This window comes from Equus quagga, chromosome 1, assembly GCF_021613505.1.
Source record: "Equus quagga isolate Etosha38 chromosome 1, UCLA_HA_Equagga_1.0, whole genome shotgun sequence".
NCBI lineage: Eukaryota > Metazoa > Chordata > Mammalia > Perissodactyla > Equidae > Equus > Equus quagga.
The window spans coordinates 100,329,978-100,353,885 of NC_060267.1; the positions used below are offsets into that span (position 1 = coordinate 100,329,978).

Sequence of the window (23,908 nt, forward strand, 5' to 3'; positions counted from 1 at the left end):
CTGGGCTTCAGCCTTCTCATTGCTAAGATGGGCATCGTAGCAGCTACCTAACAGAGTGGCTGTGACAATTCCCCCAGATGCTCTGTATGGAGAGCCCCCAGCACAAAGCTCAACAAACCACATGAGTGTGTCTGCAGTTCTCGTTCTCACCCCTTGATTTCAGCAACGGCCTCAACGGGCATCATGAGTACAGATGTGGAGGGGAACAGATGCCACAGAGAGAAACAGTGGGAGGAGACCAAGCGTCTTTTGACAAGAAAGGGAAAGTGTGAGCCAGGCCCCGAGCACGGACATGTGTTGTAAGGTGCTGTGCAGCACACCTCAGACATGAGACCTTACAACGTAGGGTAAGCCTTACGCAGGGCAGACCTTACATAGGGTAAACCCTACAACACCCTGATGGTAGATATTCTTATCCCCACTGACCTGCCCAAGGACTCGCGGCTGGTACTGGCAAAGCTAGGTCTGGAGGGCCTAAAGTCCAGGGACTGCTCTTCTGGAGATGCAAGGTGTGCAGACTTATTTCTTGTCCCCTCTGCTTTTTGGTTTCCTTGCCAGAGTGGCATTCAAAGGCTATGACATGGCAGCTGTGTGGGCCTTCTATGTGGGAAGCTCCTGTTACCCTAGGAAGTGTTCTGAGGGGCCACAGCTGGCCCTAGAGGCAAGAATCAGTACAAAGGCTGAGGAGAGAGGGGGCAGGTAAACACAAAGGAAGCACCTCCAGGGCTGTGGCAGATGAGTCAGATGTTATAGATGCCGCTGCATTTGACCTTCACGGCTTTGTGAGGCAGGGACTTTCACTCACATTTTACAGACAAGGAAATCAAGACTTGGAGAGATCAAAGGAATTCCTGGCCTAGGTCACTAACGAAGAGTTATGTAGATGAAAGTCCGCTAAGATTATGTCCATGCATCACCAACAAAGCCAGCTTGGCAAAGGCCCTCTGCCTTCCTCAGTGAGGTTTGCTACATGGCATACCCCAAAACAATACTCAGCTGGTTATCAAAATACATGAATATCTTGGCACCAGCTGGTAAGCAGTCTCTAAACCAATCTCTCCCAGCTCCCACCTCCCACCCATCCCAAGTGGTGCCCTGAATGCTTTTCTAAAACTCCCAAGTCTCCCCACAATCCAATGACAAAGGATTAAAGCCTGCTTTGGCTAGAGGCACCAGGATCTCCGTGGTGACTGTCCATTCTGGCCAGTGCCATGCTATCTGCCTAAGTATTGTAAATAACACTGCTCCACTCACATCTCACCTGGACCATGATGTTATCACTGGATGCTGCCTCCTGGGCCTCATTCACCCAGCGCTTGACCACGTCAAAGCTGCACTTCAGCAGGTGCTATGGGCAACAGGGCACATTAAGGACCAGGCAGGCAGAAGGATCTCCCATCACACCTCCTGGGATCAGCTCTCAGTTCAGCCCAGCTCTGGGTCTTCCCTCTCTATTGGCCTGGTCTTCTGACACAGTGCACAAACTCAGGACGGCTCCCACCCTCACTCTCCCCACCCTGGCAGAAGATTTCCTACCAGGCCCAAACTCCAACAACCTGTCACCCCAAGGGATGGGTCAAGGCCCCTCCTCAACCAACCCAGAGGTCCCCAGGTGCTTGTCACTGACAAGGCGGGTGGGACTCTCAGATGTGGGGATACAGAAACACTTCTCTTTTCTACTGGAAAGCAACTCATATTTTCTTCAGTTTCCCAATCCACCCCCTGCCCCTGGCCCCACAGGGCCCCAGCCACAGCTACACACCAGGGAAGACACCAGGGCGGAGCTGGAGACACTGGGCACCTTGTCCACGATAGCCTGTTTCATGTAGCGCTCAATAGCCTGCAGCATGGTGCTCTGTGGGGACAAGGGAGGGTGGGCAGGAGGAGGCCCAACTGGTCCTCAGCAGCCCTCAGGAGGGCAGGTGATGGGGTGTGGAGGAAGGAAGCAAATGTGTTTTTTGTGTTCCTGCACCGCCCCCCACCCCATCTCCTGGCTCAGTGCTTTGCCCAGGAGACGAGACCACCTAAAGCGTGCAAAGGATGAGCCTGAGCCTCGATGAGAAGCGGGGAAAGAGAGGGCTGGCTTGGCGGGGCAGCAGACTCACGTCAGTGATCTGGCAGAGGGCTCGTACAGCCGGGCCCCGGTAGTTGTCTTCTTTCCCGGTCATGTCCTTTGTCAGGCTGCAGGGCAGGGGAGAAAGCCTTGTCCACACACAGTAACTTGCCCTGCCCTGCCCAAGCCCAAAACCCCACCCAGCCCTCTCCAGCTCCCGTCACCTCATCACCTGCCTGGATCACTACACCATTGTCCTAACAAGCATTTTCTCTGTATTCTTAATCCTTCCAAGCCAAACTCCAGACAGCAGCCAAAGGAATTTTTATAAAACTCAAAACTGACCAGGTCATTCCTCTGCCTTGACTAAAACATCCCTAAGGCTTCTGACTGCCATTTCCCTCAAGTGCAAACTCCTTAACAGAGAAGTCCCCAAACTCTCTCCTCTCCCGGCCTTTGCACATGCTGTTTCCTCAGCCTTGAGCACGCCTCGCCCCTCACCTCCACCTCTGTCCTGCCATTTCTCATTCACCCCTCAGGATGCCACACTGACAGTTCTTGGAGGCCTTTCCTGATCAAATGCAAGCTGGGGGCCTTCTGGTCTGCTCTCACATCATACTTCCTGTGATAACCCATATGATACCCGATCTTAAGGGCCGACTGCCTGGTTATTTCTCTGTAAATTCTCGGGCTGCAGAGGCCATGTCTCTCTTGTTTGCTGCTCTGTTCCCAGAGGTACACACAACGACTGGTAGACACTCAATAAATATTTTCTCAATAGACCTACAAACAAATATATAACATCCCCCCCAAAAAAAATGTGGCAGGAAGAAATAAGAGAACTGAGTCCCAGTTCTTAAGGGCAGAGACTATACCTCAGTCACCTCTGTACCCTGAATCACTCAGCCTGATGCAGAAACCAACACTGGGTAAGCAAGCCTATTTGAACACTTCTGCATTCTTTATGTCTGCTTTTCTTGTGTTCTCTCCGGGTACCCACTAAAGTCTTCATGAAAGTTCCAGGCTGGCTCAGTTGACTAAGAGGCATCAAGTGAAGGAAGGGTTTGTACCTGAGCAAAGGCCAGAGAATTAAAGGGGAAACAGCACACTCTGGAGGCTGTCATGCCATGGGGTGGGCAGCAGTAAGTGAATGATGAGAGAGATAGAGAGGAAAGGACGCCTGGCAATATGTCAAACAAAGTCTCTCATCACCAGGTACACATGAGAAAAAATGGCCTCTGTATCAATGGAACCCATCAGAGGAGCCATCCACAGACCCAAGATGCACCTGCTGGTGACGATGATGACATCCTCTGCGATGCAAGACATCTCCTTGATGGTCAAGTAGCACATGCGACGGAGGGTGGGCTGGGAAAGAAATAGGAAAAGCCCTATGACCCCTGGCTCAGCATGAGGGCCAGGGGAAGGAAAAGAAAACTCCACTCTTGGGGCTGGCCCTGTGGCATAGTGGTTAAATCCAGTGCACTCCGCTCTGGCAGCCCAGGTTTGCAAGTTCGGATCCCGGGCACGGACCTACACCACTTGTCAGTCATGCTGTGGCAGCCACTCACATACAAAAGAGAGGAAGACCTGCACAGATGTTATCTCAGTGACAATCTTCCTCAAGCAAAAAAAAAGAGGAAGACTGGCAACATATGTTAGTTCAGAGAATTCTCCTCACTAACAAAAGAAAACTCCAACCTACACAAAGGCAGTCCACACTGATAGGTGAGGTGACTTTCCCTTGGCCCTCCCACCACCCTGTCACAGGTGCCCCCTCTTGAGGAAAGCTGGGGGTGGCACACTTACATCATTGGACTGAAAGAGCTTGGTCATGGCAAAGAAGGCCTCCGTTGCTTCAGTGGTCCCTAGGTGCTCCCCCTATTTTAATCAAGAAAGAAGTCTCAGCCTGGGACAGAGGGGCCAGAAGGCCCTTCCTGCCAGATCAGTCCAGGCCAGATCTTCGGACCCTGCAGAGGGTCCATTAAAGGCAACATATCAGAGTTGGACGCTGAGGTGACCCAGAGGGGGGCCACTGATTATAACCATACAGTGGCTGTCGAACAGCCTAATGGCTGTTTGACTTATACAACCCCCAACATGCCCCGACACCGTTTTCCCACCCCCAAGCCTCACTCTGTTACCTGGTTGATGAGGTAAAGGATCTTGGTGAGGATGTGGGCACATTTCCGAGGATTGATGGGAGTTTCGTTAAATACACGGGCCTGAGAAGAAGCAACCAAGAATATTACCTTCCATCCCAGCTTATTTCCCTTCCATTGACTCCCTTCAAGCACATACAAGGTCTGAGAAGACTCAGAATAAATAAAGACACTTGCCTGGACAAGCTTATTGTCATAAGGAAAGAGTTTTGGGTTTTTCCCCTTAATTTATCTATTAACAACTCCTGCAATCTTCCCTAAGCATTACTTAGGAATGTGCTGACTTATTGACTGATAGATACTAGTAAACACTTGTTAGCTAGAAAGAGAAATGAAGAAAACAACAGAAGTGTAAGTACAAGGAACGCTCTCCAGGAACAAAGTTTTCCTGTCTTTCTAAAAACAGGCTTCTCCTCTAGTGTTTTTTAAACCAGCACTTTGAATGTATTAGTATTCTGATCACATCAATCATGAATATTTATGATGGAAGATACAGGGGAGCAAATGACACTTGCCTCCTGGAGTACTGCACTCTTCTCAAGGTGCTGGAATGGGTTGGAGCCTCCTCCTACAGTCACGGAACAGAAAACATTAAATAGAGGTTGTGACCCTGAGTTTCAGAAAGATGTCCCTATCATCTACCTAGTCAAGTTGCAACTCCTCTGGAATGGCAATCAAAGCTTTACAATCTGCCTATAGATACCACTGCTGTCCCACAAGGGAGCTCCACACTACCCAAAACCACTTATTCAGTCACCCAGGAGCCCTGGTACAGTCCTTCTGTGCCTCTCATAGCATCCTGTCTTGCATTCATTTATGCAACTGGTACTTAACTGAGTCCCTACTATGTGCAGGGACCACCATCTCCCCCACACCTGGGACTCCTTCACAGAACGTGTCACATTTGTAATTAGTTACAGGTGATTATCTGATGGATGTCTGTCTCCTCCATTATGCCTGTTACCATTCTAATATTTCCAGCCCAGGCACTGAGTGTCTTACTTGTTCTACCGCAGTATCAGAACATAGTACAGTTCCTGGCACGCAGTAAGCGTTCAATACATGTTTGCTGAGAAAATGAATGAAAGAGTCACGGTTCTCAGCCACAGGACACTGGCTCCGAAAACTGCGCCCCAGCGCAGTCCTGGCGAATCCCAAGAGGTAGGACGGACAAAGTAAAGGAACATCTGGCTCAGTTCCCTCCCTTGATAGATGGGGAAACTGAGGCCCAAAAAGGCACGTGACCCGCCCAAGGTCACCCAGCGAATCGGGGCCTGAGCTTACGAATGGGGCGTGGGGGGGGGAGAGCTGGAGAGCACGCTCGGGCTCTCCGAGGTCTGCCACTGACCAGTGGTGGACCTTAGTACAAGCCCCTGTCCCTCACTGGGCCTCGGCCCCGGGTCAGGACAGAAGCCCCAAAGGAGGGCTCCCAGGGAGGGTGCCGAGAGCCTGCGCGGGGTTCCGGCCGCCCCCAGGCCTACGTACAGGCCTGGGCATCCTCACCCGATTCCTCGTCCTTCTTGTCGAATTTCTTCAGCATGGTGGTGCCGCGGGGGCGCAACGCAGTAGCTCTGTACTGGACCGCGACAGCCAGCAACAGCAGTCGAGCGGCGACTCCACACAGCCCACTTCCGGCAGGCCACGTCGCCCTGCGCTTTGCGCAAGCGCACCCCGCGCCCTGCGCATGCGCACATTCCGGCCGCGCAGCCGCATCCGGCGTTAACCGTGTCCCCGCTGGGCAGGGGCCGGGGAGGCTGGGGGCAGGGGCCGGGGAGGCTGGGGTCCGGGGCCGGGGCCGGGGCCGGGGTCGGGGTCTTGGGAGGAAGGGGAGCGCCCAGACTCGGCGCTGATCGGCGCCGCGGTCCCCGCCTCGCGCTCTCCTTATCGTGCAGTGTGAGGAGCAGTCGTCGCTGCGTCGCTGCGTTGTGGCGGGAGTTTAAACCGACCTTCGGAGGTGAGGCCCGCAGCACACCGGCCTGGAGCAGACGCCCAGTTAGTTCATGTTACCTGCTGTTTGTATTGTCATTACTGTCACCTTCTCACGTGTGAGAAGCTAGCCGCTCCTCGCTTTCAGTCCCCTTCCCCTGCCTGGTTTTCTTCCTAGCTCGAATCACCGCCTAACACATTATATTTTTACTTTATTGCTTTTTATTGTCTTTATTCACTGCCGTGGATAACATTGGTGCTCAGTAAATTCTTGGTATAATTCATATCTGTCCACGCCCTAGCACATCTGCTCCTGGTGCAAATTGTTTTGTATTTTATTAACTTCAGAGCTAACTAGAGTAAAAGATCAGCGTGGAAACTTCAGTGTTGCTGTTTAAGGGCTTTGGGTGTTTATGGAGCGCCGTAGTAGACCCGCCGCCTAGCGCTGGGGAGTGAAGGGACAGGAAGGGGAAAGAGAAACATCACGCGGGGTTTATCTTCCTAGGGACCTACGCGGGACACTTCGAGGCCAAGGTAAGGACGGTGTGTGCAGACGTGCCAAATTGCATCGGCTACGGCCAAGCCGAGTGAGGACGGCCCAGCGCTGCCACGCGTGGCACCAGCTTGCCTGGGGAGGGGACAGCCCGAAGCCTAGCGGGGAGGAGAAGGAGCCCTGGTGAGCCGGAGGTGGAGAGGAGCGGCAGGAGGCTGGGGCAGAGGCTGGCGGGTGAAGAAGGAGGGGCTGACAGCAAAGTGAGAGGAGAGGTGACGGCGGAGGGGCCAGCCTTTAGCGTCAGGATTTGCAGAGGCTGAGTCTGCTGGCTGGGGGGAAGTAGGGGAGGGGGAGGGAGATCTTGCGCCAAGGTGAAATTGTCGAGAGCCAGAAAGATGGTCAAAATCTTTACCGGAAACCCCACCCCTTATCTGGAGGAAATCATCCAAAAGAAGAAAATAAAATTGCCCACTGCAGCAGTTTGCTGCAAGATAACTGACAACACTCGAAATGCCCAGCGGTAAGGAGATGATTAAGGGAATTATGGCACATCCATTGGATGAAATATTCCACACCCTTTATAAAGGGATAAATGAATTACTGACGACTTGTGAGGCGGTATGCAAGCTTCTTATAAAAAATGAGACATTAACAAGAAAAGCAGAGTGTAGAAGTACTCATAATTGAGATGAAATAAGTATGTCTCATGGTTAAAAACCAGAAGAGAACCCCAGAGACTTGAATTGTTGTGCTAAGATGATGAAATACAGATGAATTGTGTTGGGTTAATAACCTGTTATGATGTTAATTCTATAAAACTCTATACCAAGGACAATTTTGACAATACCTTCCTAAGAATGAGAATTGTGGGTTGTGACTCCAGGTCTAAGTATGGGCTTATCTATATAATTGTAGGGCTTTTATTATTTTTTAAATGTAATATATATTCTTCATGATAATGACTAAGTCCTTTTTAAAAACACAGAATACTGAAAGTTCAGGAAAAATAAGGGATATCTGAACACAATTGGGAGGTTTTACCAAGATCCATATCCTGGTTGTGATAGTATTTATTAATTTTACAAGTATTTAAAGATTGAGGGGCCGGCCCTGTGGCCAAGTGGTTAAGTTTACACACTCTGCTTCAGCAGCCAAGGGTTTCGCATGTTTGGAACCTGGGCGCAGACGTGGCACCGCTCATCAGGCCATGCTGAGGTGGCATCCCACATAGCAGAGCTAGAAGGACCTACAGCTAGAATATACAACTATGTACTGGGGGGCTTTGGGGAGAAGAAGAAATAAATAAAGAAAATAAAAGATTGGCAACAGATGTTAGCTCAGGTGCTAATCTTTAAAAAAAAAGTTGAAATATAATCCACATACCATAAAATTCACCCCTTTAAAGTATACAATTCAGTGGTTCTTAGTATATTCAAAAAGTTGTGTACCCTTTATTGCTAATTCCAGAACATTTTCGTCACCCCCCAAAAGAAACCCATATCCATTAGCAATCATTCTCCTTTCCTTACTCCCCTCCCTGATGCCCCCAAAACTGAATCTACTTTCTGTCTCTATGGATCTGCCTATTCTGGATTTTTCATATAAATGGAATCATACAGTATGTGGCCTATTGTGTGTCTGGCTTCTTTCACTTAGCATGATGTTTTCAAGGTCTGTCCATGTTGTAGCATGAATCAGTATTTCATTCCTTTTTATTGCTGAATAATATTCTATTTTATGGATGCACCACATTTTGTTTATTGTTTATGCATTCATCTGTTGAGGGACATTTGGATTCCCACTTTTGGCTCCTGTGAACAATGCTGCTATGAACATTCGTGTACAGGTTTTTGTGTAAGCTGTTTTCATTTCTCTTGGGCATATACCTAGGAGTAAAAATGCTGGGTCATATGATAACTATATTTAACTTTTTGAGAAACTGCATCTGCACCAGTTTACATTCCTACCAGCAATAAGGGTTCCAATTTCTCCATGTCCTCGCTCACACTTGTCATTGTCTTTTTGGTTGTAGCCATGCTAGTGGGTGTGATGTAGTATGTCATTGTGGTTTTAATTTGCATTTCCCTGATGGTTAAAGATGTCGAGCATCTTTTCAGGTGCTTACTGGCCATTTGTGTATCTTTGAAGAAGTGTCTGTTCACATCCTTTGCCCATTTTAAAATTGGGTTATTTATCTTTCTACCATAGAGTTGTAAGATTTCTTTATGTATTCTGGATGCTAGACCCTTATCAGATATATGATTTGCAGATACCCTCCCCTGTCCTGTGGGCTGTCTTTTCACTTTCTTTATGGTGCCCTTTGAAGCACAAGAGGTTTGTGTTTTGATGAGGTCCAATGTATTTATTTTTCTTTGTTGCTTGTGCTTTTGGTGTTGTGTAAGAAATCATTGCTTAAGCCAAGGTCATGAAGATTTATCTCTATATTTTTTCCTAAGAGATTTATAGTTTTACCTCTTACACTTAGGTCTTCGGCCTGTTTTGAGTTAGTTTTGTACATGGTATGAGGTAGGGGTCCAGCTTCATTCTTTTGCGTGTGGATATCCTGTTGTCCCAGCACCATTTGTAGAAAAGACTATTCTTTCCCCTATTAAATTGTGTCATCACCTTTGTCAAAAATCAAGTGACCATAATGTTTGGGTTTATTTCTGGACTCTCGATTATATTCCATGAATCTATATACCATAGTTTTGCAAGATGTTACCATTGGGGGAAACTGGGTAAAGGGTACAGCATCTCTCTGTATTATTTCTTACAACTGCTCATGAGTCTACAATTATCTCAAAATTTTAATTTAAAAAAAGCAGAAATTATTTTTATGGTACCTTCTCACCATCACTACCACCATCGCCGCCCTCACCCCCCAGCTAAAAGAGCTGTTCTATTCTAAGCATTTTTCATCTGAAGTACCCACTCTTGCCCTCCAGGTGGCACCAAGTCTTTTACCTCTAGTTTTTCAGAAGCCAGAGCAGGAAGAGAGTCTGCTGGGGCCTCTTGCCAAGAGCAGGGCCCCTTGCCAGGTTCTGGCTGTCCACCAGAATGACTCAGGGCAGTTTCAGAGTCCTGGGCCTGCCCTGAGGGTCCCCTCCATATAACGGAGACTCAGGACTGCCTTTGCTTTAGGGGCAGCTTGGAGCCTCATAAAATGAGTTCTCCAGGCACAGAAGCAGTCCTCTATTTCTTTGCTCACATCTACCTTTGAAAGCATTCATTCATTCCTGCAGCACTTACTGAGCACTATTACATAATTCTTATGAACATGTTACACTATTTCATAATTACATATTTCTATTACATAATTCTTATGAACATAGCAAATACCTGTACTCTATACATGTAAGCTATATTATTAATAAGAATGAGGCTTTTTTAGGATCAGATGATGAATATTGCCCCCCCCACCTTTGCAAACTGTAAAGGGCTACACTGTAATAAGGTATGATCATTATTGGGGCAGGGAGGTCACAATAAAAGTGCTGGCATTTGTCGCGTACTCACCAGGAGATGGACACAATGTATTTTAACCTTAACCCACCCAAAGAAAGTTCAAAGTAAACATCACTGTACTTTTACAGTCATGAAAACTGAATCTCAGAGAAGTTACATACGTTGTCAAAGGACACACGGCTTCTGAATGACAGAGCTGGCATTCAAAACTAGGTTTCCAAGTTTGCAAAGGCCTCTGCTTCTCCTGAACCCCAAGCCATTAACTGAAAGGAAATCTTGGGGTAAAGCCACCTTCAGGAAGGTTTGAGCTGGAGCACACGGTGGTTAGAAGATGACCTAGGGAATCGGGTCACCCCCTAAATATGCTTTCTTCACGCCTTTTCTTCTGAACATCGTAACGCAATTCTACTTGTAAATGATTCCTGAATTCAGCACGTCATTTCCCAGGTATTTTAATATATTTCTTTTTTTTCCGATTAGAAAAACAAAAGCATTTATTTAGGGGGAGGGACCTTTTGAACAATACAGCAAAGTAAAAAGAAAAGGAGAAAATCAGCCATTCTTTTTTTATTACATTTTCATTTACAGTTGATGCATACAAAAGGATACATGTGATGCACATGTAAATTTTAGGGCATGAGAATGCAATGACACCCATGAACTCACCTCCCGAATGCAGACCTAGAACATTACCAGATACAGAGGCCCCCTGTATTATTATGCCCTGCCCAACCCCAGAGGTAACTTTTAGTTTATTGAAACTTGTGAAAAAAAAATCAAGTATGTATGTATGCTTAAACAATGGACTGTATAGTTTTTGCTTGTTTTTGAGCTTTATAAAAATGGTGTCACAGGTAGCATTCAAGGAATTTCTGTACTCAGCATTATCTAAGGTTCATTTTGAGGTTATGTAGCTGTAGTTCATCCTTTTCACTACTACATAATATTCCATTGCGAATTACCACAATATATTTACCTGTTTTCTTCTTGTTGGGCATTTAAGTTGTTTCCAGTTTTTTTATTACAAAAAAATGCTGCTATGAACATTCTTGTGCCTGTCTTCTGATGCATATATGCAGGAATGCCTCTTGGATATGCACAAGGAGAGGAATTGCTAGGATATTCAACCTTACGAGATAATGCCAACTGTTTCCCAGAATTTTTGTACTAATTTATATTCCCACCATGGACCCACATCCTCTCCAACTAGGTATTGTTAAACTTATTTTTTGCCAATCTAGTGGCTATAAATGGAATCTCATTGGGGTCTAATTTGCTTTTCCCTGAAATTGAAAATCTTTTATCTGTTTATTGGATAATCATGCTACTTCTCTGAAATGCCCATTCATGCCTTTTTTTTTTTTTTTTAAGATTTTATTTTTTTTCTTTTTCTCCCCAAAGCCCCCCTGTACATAGTTGTATATTCTTCATTGTGGGTCCTTCTAGTTGTGGCATGTGGGACGCTGCGTCAGCGTGGTCTGATGAGCAGTGCCATGTCCGCGCCCAGGATTCAAACCAATGAAACATTGGCCACCTGCAGCAGAGTGTGCGAACTTAACCACTCGGCCATGGGGCCAGCCCCCCTTTCGTTGTTTTTTGGTAGCCAATATGTAGGAGTTCTCTATTGTCAGTGCTGTCTTCTTTCAGTTTGTGGTTTGTCCTTTCATTTTCTTAATAGTATGTTTTGATAAATGGAAGTTTAAAATTTTAATGTTGTTGAATTATCAGTATTTTCTTTTGTAGATAGCATTTTTTGTCTTTTTAAAGAGATGTTTCTCTGTCCCAAGGTTGGAAAGATGTTCTGTATCAGTTCCGTCCAATAGAAGTTTCCGCAGTGATGGAAATGTTCCCTATCTGTGCTGTCCAGTACAGTAGCCATCAGCCACATGTGGCTGCCAAACGCTTGACCTGTGGCTAGTGTGACTTGGGGACTGCATTTTAAATTTTATTTAATTTTAATTACTTTAAAATTAAATTTAAATAGCCACATATGGCTAGTGCCTACAGTTTTATGTTTTCTTCTAAAGATTTAAAATTTTGCTTTTCACACTTAAGTTCTGACTTTGTCTGAAATTTTTTTATATGGTGTGAAGGAGCCAGCTGATTTTTCCCGTGTGAATAATCAATTGCCCCAGCACAATTTGTTGGATAATCTTTTCCTTCCACGCTGATCTGCAGTGCTGCTTTAGTCCTATATCAAACTTCCATTTATGTTCTGTTTGTATGTCATACATGAAAGGCCCACTTCAATGGCTCTGTTTCTGGGCTGCCTATTCTGTAGCACTGTCAGTCTGTCCATCCCCGTGTCAACGCCACTGTCTCATCATAGTCTTAGAATAAGGCTTGATATCAGTATCTACTAGGGTGAGTCCTTCCATCTTATTCTTCTTAGAGTGTGTCTTGCCTCTTCTTGGCTTTTCCTCCTCCACGTAAATCCTCCAAATAAAACTTGTTCCATAAACAAACTGTGGGATTTTAATTAGCAGTGCATTAAATCTACAGATCAACTTAAGCAATCTTTAGCATAGTGATCATTATATAAATAGAACTTTCTGCTTTTTTAAAGTAGACAGCTCCCATGGATTGGAGGCCTGCTGGGCGCCAGGCACTGTGTGATGTGTTGCACGTACGCTCTCTTTTAATTCTCACACAACCCTAATGGTGGGTGTTGCTCTTGTTAGCCCCATTTTCTGAGTGGACTGAGAGTCACAGAGTGGGATCACTTGCCAGAAGTCACCCAGGGGATGCAGCTGGATAGGCACAGTTTGAACCCAAGTCCATTTGACTCCAAAGCTCTTGTTTAATGTACCCAAGTGTCTTTAAACCATCCCTTATCTCAGACACTCAGTTGTGTCCATGCGTAAATGATATTGTGATGAACATCCTTGGTATACGTTTTGTCCTTGTTTCCCATTGTTTCCCTAGGCTACAATCCTAGCAGAGGAGTCCCTTGTCAAAAGATGTGCTGTATACTGTCTTCCAGAAAATTCATGCCAGTTCCACTGCAGCAGCTTGTTTTAGTGTCAGCATTTGCCAATCATTGCCCCTAGTGAACAACCAGGAAGAGAAACTGACATTTCTACAGCCACTTCTTTGGGCCACACCCAGTACTAACTCATTCTCTTATATTATCTAATTTGATCCTGACTACGATGCTGGGAAACTAAAGCTCAGAGACCTACATTCATTTGCCCAAGATCACACAGCAAGCTAGGGATGCAAAGCAAGCGAGAGGGTTACACACATTCTTAAAACCTTCCAAAGGATTCCCCTTGCTCTCCGAATAACGTCCAAACTCATCCTCATGGACCATGAGGCCCTAACGCCCTGCATCCTGCCTTCCTCTCCCACCACGCTCCCCTCAGCCATACTGGTATTCTTTCTGTTCCTCCAACTCCCCACAAGCCTGCCCACTGCAGGGCCTTTGCCCATCCATTCTCCCCCTCTTTTACATGGCTGTTGCTCTCCTGCTCTGGCTCACCTGAAAGGCTGCCTCCTCAGGGAGGCAATCCTGACCTCCATAACTAAAGTACCACCCCCTCTCTTTTCCACGATCATGTTTTGTTTTCTTCATGGTAATTTATCACTGTCCAAATTGATGATTTGTTTGCTTGTTGTATTAGTCAGAGTTCTCCAGAGAAACAGAGACAATAGGATGTGTGCGTGTGCATGTGTGTGGAGAGAGAGATTTGTTATGTGGAAATGGCTCACAGGATTTTGGAAGAGAGCAAGGCCTAGGATCTGCAGGGCGAGTCAGCAATCTGGAGACACAAGAGAGCCGATGATTTAGTCCCAGTCTGAGTCCAAAGGTCCGAGAACCAGGGAGCCAATGGTGTAGTTCCCATCTGAAGACTGGCAGGCTCAGGAGTCAGGAAGAGCTGATGTTTCAGTTTGAGTCCAAAGGCAGGAAGACAGCTGATGTCTCAGATTGAAGGCAGTCAGGCAGGTGTTGTTCCCTCTTATTCAGCCTTTTTGTTTTATTCGGGCCTTCAACTGATTGGATGAGGCCCACCCACATTGGGGAGGGCAATCTGCTTTACTCAGTCTACTGATAAAATGTTAATCTCATCCAAATACACTCTCACAAAAACACCCAGAATAATATTTGACCAGATATCTGGGCACCCCATGACCCAGTCAAGTTGACACATAAAATTAACCATCACACTTGCTTATTGTCATCTTTCCACCTTTAGCTACTAAGTCAGCTCCTTGTCTGCCATATCCCTGGCACCTGGCACATAGTAGGTACAATGTAAATAGCAGTTGAATGAATGAATGACAAAGCCCAGATTTTAGCCCTGGTCTGGGCAACTCCACATTTATCTTTTTTCTGCAATAGGAAATTCCTTCATGTTGATCACTGGTGGTTTACTAAAAAGAAAACATAATATAATAGCTAAAGTCAAATCAATGTTCATGTGCAAATGCATGATTTTCTTGTCACGTGATGAAAGAGCCCTTGACTGGGAGTCTGAGGGCAGTATTCGGCTTCTTGTGGATCCTCAGTTCCCAAGCAACAAAATTAACACCCATCCTGCTCTCCTCTGAGTGTGTGACCGTGGGCCGAATAGGCCCGCAACAAAGCTTCAGGGTTACTGAGGGATGGTTTTCCTGTCACTGCAAAGTAGGAGGAGAAGCAGCCACCTACAGGTTCTCTCCACCCTCCAGGGGGAGTCATGGGGCTGAATAGTTATTAGTGACTCATCAGGGGCTGGTGACAATGAATAGAAAGAGTCTAGAACATCTCCACGCTCTAGCACACTGAAGAATAACGAGGACCCAATAAACTCAAAGGTGGTGTCTGTGATGAGTCCAGAGGCCTGCGCTCACCCCTCGGGGAGCTTCTTCATACAAACCATAACACCTGGGCCCGGTAAACACTGGCTTGTGCCTGGGCCTGGGGATTTTGTAGTCAGAAGACCCTCAGAACAAGTCTGCCTTTACATAAACAGCTAAAATACACATGCACGATATGGTGGAGTGTCCATGAATCACACATGTGAATAAAGCAGGAACATATTCCATGTGCAAGGACCCAGTCCCAGCACCCCCCAGAGGGTGTTCATGGTGCAGTTTGTGAAGGGCCTTTGACTTGGAAACCCCCAGCAATTTTAGCCATGGGGTGTTTTGTTTTCTCTTTCAAAAAATGTCATTAGAGGCTGGCCTGGTGGCGTAGTGGTTAAGTTCAGCGTGTTCCACTTCAGCGGCCCGGGTTCATGGGGTCGGGTCCCAGGTGCAGACCTATGCCACTAATCAAGCCATGCTGTGGCAGTGACCCACATACAAAATAGAGGAAGACTGGCACAGATATTAGCTCAGGGCCAATCTCCTTCACCAAAAAAAAAGTCATTAGGGATCTACTATACATTGTGCTTTGCTCAGAAGAGTCCTGAGCAAGAGTTGATGCATGGGGGAGGAAGGACATGGAGCTGGACTGCCCAAGGGGCAGATTAAACATGTATCTTCACCCTGGCCAGGCAGGACACTGCAGGGAGAGAGAGAGAATATTTGAAATAATTAAATATTTGATATTTACACCCAAGGAGGACTCAAAGTAGTCATCAAGGGGAAACAAATCAGAATGTTGCTGGTTGATATTAGTCTTGTTTTTATTTTGCTTCGGAATTGGGCAAGCCAGCAAAGCATTCTGGTAAATGTGCGAGCTCAGGAGCCATTCAGCTGGGATTCTAGTCCCAGCCCTGCCAGAGGTGCCAGAGGTGCCAGAGGTATTTAAATGTGATCAGTTCCTTTCCAGCTTCAAAATGAAGAGAATGCAACCCACCATCTGACTGCACCCCCTTCCATTTCTCTCTCCCTCACAGGAAAGAACATAGACAACCCATTAAAATTATATAGGTGACTCCTTTAAAAAGTTGCCCTTATTCTTCCTTGCTGCAAGTCTCACCACCACTCCCCAACCCCACCCCCACCCCCGCCTCCACTGGATCTGCTCTGCCCAAGGTCCCCAGCCTTTGTTCTGTGATGACTCTGGAGGACTTTTGTTTCAGTTCTCCTCTTGCTCAATCTTTCAGCTGTATTTGAAACCAATAACCACTCCCTTCCTGGAACTCACAAAATGAAATGGTGTGTTACTTATGTATTGCCACGTAAAAGTCATTCCAAAAAATAGCTGCTTAAAACAACAGTGAGGTACCACCTCATTCATGCCCTTCCAGATGGCCACTGTCAAGAAACCCCAGAAAACAAGTGTTGGCAAGGATGTGGAGAAATGTGGAACACTTGTACATTGCTATTGGAAATGTAAAATGGTGCAGCCACTGTGGAAAATAGCATTGCAGTTCCTCAAAAGATTAAACAGATAGGGGCCAGCCCCACAGCCTAGTGGTTAAGTTCCAGGCATTCCACTTCAGTGGCCCAGGTTCAGTTCTGGGTGCAGACCTGGACCATGCTGTGGCGGTGACCCACATGCAAAATAGAGGAAGATCTGCAAAATGTCAGCCCAGCAAAAAAATAAATAAAAAGAGGGCTGGCCCATGGCCAAGTGGTTCAGTTCATGCACTCTGCGTTGATGGCCCAGGGTTCACCAGTTCGGATCCTGGGCACGGACCTAGCACTGTTCATCAAGCCATGCTGTGGCAGCATCCCAAATAGAAGAACTAGAATGACCTACAACTAGGATATACAACTAGGTGCTGGGGCTTTGGGGAGGAAAAAAAAGAGGAAGATTGGCAACAGATGTTAGCTCAGGGCCAATCTTCCTCACCAAAAAGCATACTTAAAAGAAAAAAAACAGATTAAACAGAATTACCATATGATCCAGCAATTCCACTTCTGGGCATATAACCCAAAGAATTGAAAGCAAGGGCTCAAAGAGATATTTATACACCATGTTCATAGCAGTATTATTCATAATAGCCAAAGCAACTCAAGTGTCCATAGACAGGTGAATGGATAAACAAAGTGTGGTCTGTGCATACAATGGAATATTATTCAGCCTTGAGAAGGAAGGAAGTTCTGATTCATGCTATAACATGGATGAACCTTAAAGACATTATGCTACATGAAATAAGCCAGTCACAAAAAGACAAATGCTGTCTTATCTCACTCATAGGTAAATATCTACCTACATGCTGACCGCTCCTAAACCCAGATCCACTGCCCAGACTGAGCACCAGACCCAGTGGAGCCTAATAACTGCCTTTCAGCTCCACACTCCCTAACCTGGCTCATTGCCGTCTCCAGTCCGCCCGTCAGCTCCCTCTGCAGAGCGTCTCACCTCTGCTAATGGCACCACCCAGTTGCATAACCCGGAAACTGGGGGCCATCCTTGACATCTTCTTTCCCCTCATTCTCCACATTCAATCATCTACATTCTTCTTTGTCTCTTCAGCAAATACATACAGAGTTCCTCCTTAGGGACCAGGCTGTATGCTTGGCTTCTGGGGATCAGCAACAAACAGGACAGGCAAGATATCTGCCCTAATAATGTGCACAGTGTAGCTGAGGCGATAGTTTAAAACTTGTTTCCTTAGCTTTAAAATTAATTTAAGACAAAGTTGGGTAAGTGTGGACTAAATGAATTAATATAATGTAACATGCTTGGAACAGTGACTGGCACACTGTAAGTGTACGCAACAAATACTAGTTGTTGTTGTTAGAGTAAGAAAACCCATAAAGGAAGAACAAAAAGAGGATTCTGTGGAGAGAAGGAGAGAGCAGACCTCTCCCTGGGGTGGGCAGGGAAGGCTTCTCTGCAGAGGCCGCGTAATGGCTGAAACCGGAAGGATGAGAAGGGACCAGTCAGGCAGGCAGAGAGAACAACCAGCACAAAGGCAAAAGGCTGGTCTGGACGAAGGTGGAGGAAGTGAGAGAGAGGAGGAGGGAGAGAGAGAAAAGAGGACCCACGTCAGATATGTTTCCGAAATAGAATTCACATGATTTGCTGTGGGCAGGTGAAGCAAGGGAAATGGAGGGATCAGAGAGGATGCTGTATTTCTGGCTTTAGCCAATATCATTTATTGAAATGCGGACACCTGGGACACTCCCTGGTATGGGGGAGGGATGGAAAACAAGGTTCCCAGCGGAGATGTTCAGGAGATGTTCAATAGCCCATTTCCTGCCTGGTCGCTTGAGTCCACCCTGGCCCTCCTTCCCCCAGTCCGGGCTGCCAGCCTGCCTGCCTGGACTTCTGCAGTCCTCCACCCTGATCCGTTCCTCTCCAGTCCTCCCTCCCTCTGCAGCGAGGCTGGCCTTGCCCACACAGACCCTCTCCGCTCACTCCCCGGCAAGCAAATGACTGCTTAGTCCAAGAGTTCCATAGGTGTTTATTGACTTACAGATTTATAAGCTGTTGAAACCAGAAGGGGCCTTCACAGCCATCTGCTTCCAATTTTCAATCAAGTGGTCTTTCTGCTCCCGTGTCCCTCACCCCCTGCCCTGTCCTTATGAAAGTCAGCGTGGCCTGGTGAGGGGGCCGGGGCTTTAGGGTCAAGTAGAACCGCATTCAGTTCAGGTAAGTTACTTAAACTCTGGGGGCCCTAGACGTTTTGTCTGTAAAAAAAAAAGGGTTCTTTTTCAATTGGTGTGTTGGGGGTCCCTAGGACCACCCTTAGGTTCAATGATTTGCTAGAAAGACTCCACTCAGAAAAGCTGTTATACTCATGGTTATAGTTTATTATAGCAAAAGAATAAAGATTAAAGTCAGGAAAGGACCGAGTGCCTCAGGCAGAGTCCAGGAGAGACCAGATGTGAGGTTCCAGCAGTCCTCGCCCAGAGGAGTCCTTCAGACAGTGTGTGATGCTCCCAGCAACAATGTGTGACAACATGTACAAAATGTGGCCAACCGGGGAAGCTCATGTGAGCCTTGGTATTCAGGCTTTTTCTTGAGGGTCAGTCATGGAGGGTTGGAGCACCTGCATGGCTGACCACAGGTACTCAGTCTTCACTACTACCCCATCAGCCAAGTCAGGCTAAAACAGTGTGGCACAAGGCCCCAGGCAAATAGAAACAGGCGTTCTCTATAAATCCCATTGCGGGTGTTAGCCCAAGGCCCCAGGTATACAAAGACTCTCTTATCAGGCGGGATATTCTAAAAGTTCATAGGTTATCTCCCAGGAGCCAGTCAAGGGCCCATCCCTTCTCTGGAATGTGCAGCGTTTGAACACTCCAAGCCTGCTGAGTTGTCCTTTTGCTGCATACTTGGTCTGAACAGTTATTGTGTGTATCAGCCAGAGTCCAGTCAGGAGAATCGAAACCGCTGTCATTCTATGAAACAGACAGAGTTAACAAGAGTTGGTTGCACAAGTGATAGAAGAGTTGGGAGCTAAGCAGCAGACAGCGAAGGAACCCAGAAAGCAGCAGCAGCAACAGGAAGCCTCTGCTACCCCCAGGACCAGACGTGGTGTCACCAGAGCCCAGAGGCTAGAGTCGTCTCTAGGAACTGATGTGTGGGGGCACCTGGTGGACACTGGGACCACAGAGGGAGGGGCTGTCTGGCGGGGAGCTGGAACTACAGAGGAGGGTCAGCAACCATCCCACCCCCCAGCAGAGGGAGAGAGGGAGAAATACCCTTCCTCCTTCCCTCTTGCTTCTACCTGCCAAGCTTCCACTTGCATCTCCCATTGGCTGAGCCCAGCCATGAGCCAATGGGCAAGCCTGGGAAATGTAGTTTCCACAAGAGCAGGGGCTCCCCAGGAATGATTCAGACACCATTTACTTGGGACCTGTTCTAATGTTCCTGACGCTGTGTCAGACACATTCACCCACACTGCTCCACCTAGCCCTGCCTGAGAACTGCCTTGCAAGCAGATGTGATCATCTACATTGTATGGATGAGGACATTTAGGGACTCAGGTGAAGAGAAACAGTTTGTGGGGAGTAGAGAGGGGGCGAGAAGAGTAGGGAAAGGAGGCAGGACTGCAGGCTCCGTCCTGTTTCAGAATGCGCAGCAGGGTTCTGCAAAACCTTTGGGGGCGGGAAGGCTCCCTGTGCCAGAGCCGGCAGAGGTGGGAAGAGTGAAGTTCAGCACATTCTTTATTAGTTTAACACAGCAAGGAATTTCCTCCTGCTGGAGCCTCCTTTCCTTCCTCAGTCAAACTGCCCCCACCCACATCTCCCCCTGGGAAGACCCGGGTTCATTCACAGCAGAAATTATTTGTGCTGAATCTTTTCTTTCTTTCTCCCCCCGTGCTTGCAAAGATGACTTGTGGCTACAATTTGTTTCATGTCTCAAGGACCCATTCACTTCTGTTTTTCGTGCCATTTTCACGCTGGTGGTCAGTGAGGTCGGCCCAGGGCTGCTGCTACACAGGCAGGTAATTACTCGTGCTCACAATCCAGGCAGCTGGGAACTCCCCATAAATGGTTTTAAACACACCTTTGAATGATGCCAACTTCACACATTTGTCCGGGCCTTTGAGGATCAGAAAGCCCTTTTTTTCCCACCCCCCCCACATTTAGCCCAGCACCCTGGCCAACTTTCCTGTGCTCCCAGATAAGAAACAGAGATAAAAGTTATCATCTGTGTTCAAAGATTCTGTTCAAATTTTTAAATTTTTCTTTTTAAGATTTTATTTTTCCTTTTTCTCCCCAAAGCCCCCTGGTACATAGTTGTGTATTTTTTTAGTTGTAGGTCCTTCTAGTTGTGGCATGTGGGATGCCGCCTCAACATGGCCTGATGAGTGGTGCCATGTCAGCGCTCAGGATTCAAACCGGTGAAACCCTGGGCCGCCAAAGCAGAGTGCGTGGACTTAACCACTCGGCCACGGGCCGGCCCCAAAGATTCTGTTTAATTATAGTTAACCTTTTAGGTGTGAAAATGCTATGATGGTTACATAGGAGAATTGAAATTACCTCCAAATCTTTGAGGAAAACACACGCACCCACTTGTAAAGTGAATATGGCAACTTCTTCACAATTTTTGGATCTTTTAACTCTTCTGTTTATTTGACTTTTTTATTAGAAAAAGTTTGGCTGTAAAAGAATCCCCTCTTCCTCCTCAAACTTTTTTATGTATTTCTTTTTCATTGTAAAATTAATTTTTTTCTAGCCTCAAATAACCAATCATAGCTTCTAATCTACTTGAGATAAACTGTGACATAACTCTGAATTTTAATTTGCTTAATTCCATCCAAGAGGGGAAAAAAAAGGAAGAAGAAATAAGCCTTTCTGTTTCAACTTGGACTTGGAGGCAGTATAGATAGGATTTTTTTTGATCAAGGAGAGTGGCCCTGAGCTAACATCTGTGCATGTCCTCCTTCATTTTATGTGGGACACCATCACAGAGCGGTCTGACGAGCAGTGCTAGGTCCACGCCAGGGATCCATACCTGCAAACCCCGGACTGCCGAAGTGGAGCCCACGAACTTAACCACTACGCCACTGGGTTGGCCCCTTGTTTTGAGCTTCACGGTTAAGCACCTGCCTTATTCTCTCTCTCTCCCAAAGAGCACTGGTCCTGTGGAAAAGGGGGCCAGGAGGTCAGGTGGGTGTGTGCCTGCCCAGGGTCCAGGGACAGGGGTATGGCCCCCAAACCTCAGGGGCCAGGGAGAGGGCAGCGGAGTTGGCTTCAGGGTCTGCAGGGAGCTTAGTCATGTTAGCCTGGCTGTTGCGTCCTTCACAAGCTGTGTGACTAAGGACAAGCTGTAAAACGACCCCGCTAACACCTCACAGGATGGCCTTAAAGATCACATGAGAACATGACTGGGGTCACTTTGCCAACTTCCCCGTGCCTTCAAACAGCAGCTAGAACACAGCTGACGCTCAGCTCTAAAGCCGCTCCCTGGGTCTCCCGTATCCGGGGTGGCAGCCGTGCCCTCTCTGGCTCCCGGAGACCTCTCTGGACACTGATCTTCACCTCCTGCACTTGGGCTGCTGTGCTGGGAGTTGAGCGTGATCTCTGACCTCAAGGAACAGCCTGTGATGTCTTTGTGCAGTGAATCTCCACGACTTCTTTTTGCACCTCTCCATCCCTGCCACACGAACACACAACTAGCCTCACACGAGTAGCACAGAGACTAGCATGTAGAGGAGCTCAATACATCTTTGAATCAGTTATTGACCTAGTCTCTCGGATTGACTTCAATTTGTGCAGGATGCCATGCAAAGTGGGAAAGATACAGATAGTTATGTTGCAACCCTTTGCCTTGGGCTCACAGTCTAGTGGGGGAAGAGGGTCGACTCATACACAACCATTTATAATGGAAGATAAAGCGATGTTTCAGCCACCGATTGCCATGTAAGAAGCCATGCCAAACTTCTAAAAAAAATAATTGATTTCTTATTCCTCATAGTTCTGCAATCTGGCCTGAGCTCAGCTGGGCGGTTCTTCTGTTTACCTGGTATCTGCTGGGGCTGGAATGTCCAAGAGGGCTTCTTCAACTCACATTTCCAGCACTTCAGCTGGAATGGCTGGAACAGTGGGGGCTGGCTGGGCTCACCTGTCTCTCCATGTGGTCTCTTCATCAGGGTAGCTGGGCCTCTTTACCAGGTAACTCAGGACGTCAAGAGACAGTGTCCCAAGAGGACAAACCTCAGCATTCAAGCACTTGTCAAGCCTCTGCTTGTGTCGCTCTTGCTAATGTCTCATTGGCCAAAGCAAGTCACATGGCCAATCCCAGAGTTAATATGTGAGGGACTATAAAAGAGCATGGGGGCCGGCCCGGTGGTGCAGCGGTTAAGTTTGTGTGTTCTACTTCTCGGCGGCCTGGGGTTCGCTGGTTCAGATCCCGGGTGCGGACATGGCACCACTTGGCAAGCCATGCTGTGGTAGGCATCCCACATATAAAGCAGAGGAAGATGGGCATGGATGTTAGCTCAGGGCCAGTCTTCCTCAGCAAAAAGAGGAGCATTGCAGTAGTTAGCTCAGGGCTAATCTTCCTCAAAAAAAAAAAAAAAAAAAGAACATGAATACTGGATGCTCTGTTTCATTGGAGAGCACCAATGTATCAATCTACCATAACTAGGATAAGCACTGCATAAAGGAATAAATAAACTGCCATGGATCACCCAGGAGGAAGCTATTCATTTTGCTATAAAGATATCATACAGGCTTTCACTCATCCATTCATTTAACAAGTATTTCTTTTTTTTTACTGAGATAAAATTGGTATATAATATTATATAAGTTTCAGGTGTACAACATTTTAGTTCGACATCTGTATACACTATGAGGTGATCACCCCTAAAAGTCTGTCACCCTCCGTCACCATACAATCGACTCCCTTTGCCGATGTCACTCACCCCCTGACGAGTATTTTCTGAGTGTGGGGATGCAGTATGGACAAGACAGATGAGCTTCTGCTTCTGTGGGGTGTCAAATAATAAATTCGCAAAGAAGATAATTTCAGGTGATGGTAAGTGCTATAAAGAAAACAAAATAGCATAATAGGGTACAGAGTGGCTAGGAAGTGAGGTGTGGCTCTTTAGCTAAGGAGGGCAGGAGAGGCCTTCCTGGAAGGTAGGGCCTAGTGAAGATCTAAATGATGAGAGGAAGCGGGCCAGCCATGTGGGGATTCGGGGAAGAATGTTCTAGAAAGAGGGAACAAGAGCAAGGGAAGGAGGCAGGAATGCATCTTGACATGTTTTACAGACAGAAAAAAGGCCAGAGTGGCTGCAGTGTAAGAAAAGATGGGAGAGAGAGGGAGGGAAGGTCAGAGGGAGCAGACAGGGGCCTTGTTGGACATGTGGATGCAGCCTCGAAGTATTAATTGAGTGTCAGGAGCTGTGACCCATAGTTTCTTGCCCATGAGCTCGCCCCTCTGCATTTCCAGAACCATTCTGAGAAGCCAGCTAGATCTGGGGACGGCCAAAAGGGGAGGGACTCAGAAGGAAGTTAAAAAGTATTCTA

General features: G+C 47.0%; 2 protein-coding genes across 2 annotated transcripts in view; one reads left to right on the forward strand and one right to left on the reverse strand.

Moving 5' to 3' along the window:
- Positions 1-5,868, reverse strand: part of COPG1 (COPI coat complex subunit gamma 1) — a 26,224-nt gene extending 20,356 nt beyond the window's left edge. Inside the window, exons 1-8 of the mRNA XM_046669620.1 lie at positions 5,719-5,868; positions 4,731-4,783; positions 4,198-4,278; positions 3,863-3,934; positions 3,342-3,421; positions 2,106-2,181; positions 1,763-1,855; positions 1,262-1,348 (exon numbers count right to left, since the gene is read on the reverse strand). Coding sequence (XP_046525576.1) covers positions 1,262-1,348; positions 1,763-1,855; positions 2,106-2,181; positions 3,342-3,421; positions 3,863-3,934; positions 4,198-4,278; positions 4,731-4,783; positions 5,719-5,755 — 579 coding nt within the window. The 5' untranslated portion in view covers positions 5,756-5,868. The remainder of the gene's footprint in view (positions 1-1,261; positions 1,349-1,762; positions 1,856-2,105; positions 2,182-3,341; positions 3,422-3,862; positions 3,935-4,197; positions 4,279-4,730; positions 4,784-5,718) is intronic.
- LOC124250600 (uncharacterized) lies at positions 5,754-22,737 on the forward strand. Its single transcript, XM_046682666.1, has 6 exons — positions 5,754-5,817; positions 6,120-6,207; positions 6,647-6,675; positions 20,261-20,376; positions 21,346-21,544; positions 22,353-22,737. The coding sequence occupies exons 1-6, from the start codon at positions 5,754-5,756 to the stop codon at positions 22,700-22,702; spliced, it is 846 nt and encodes a 281-aa protein (XP_046538622.1). The 3' UTR covers positions 22,703-22,737.
- Positions 22,738-23,908: the final 1,171 nt, after the last annotated feature.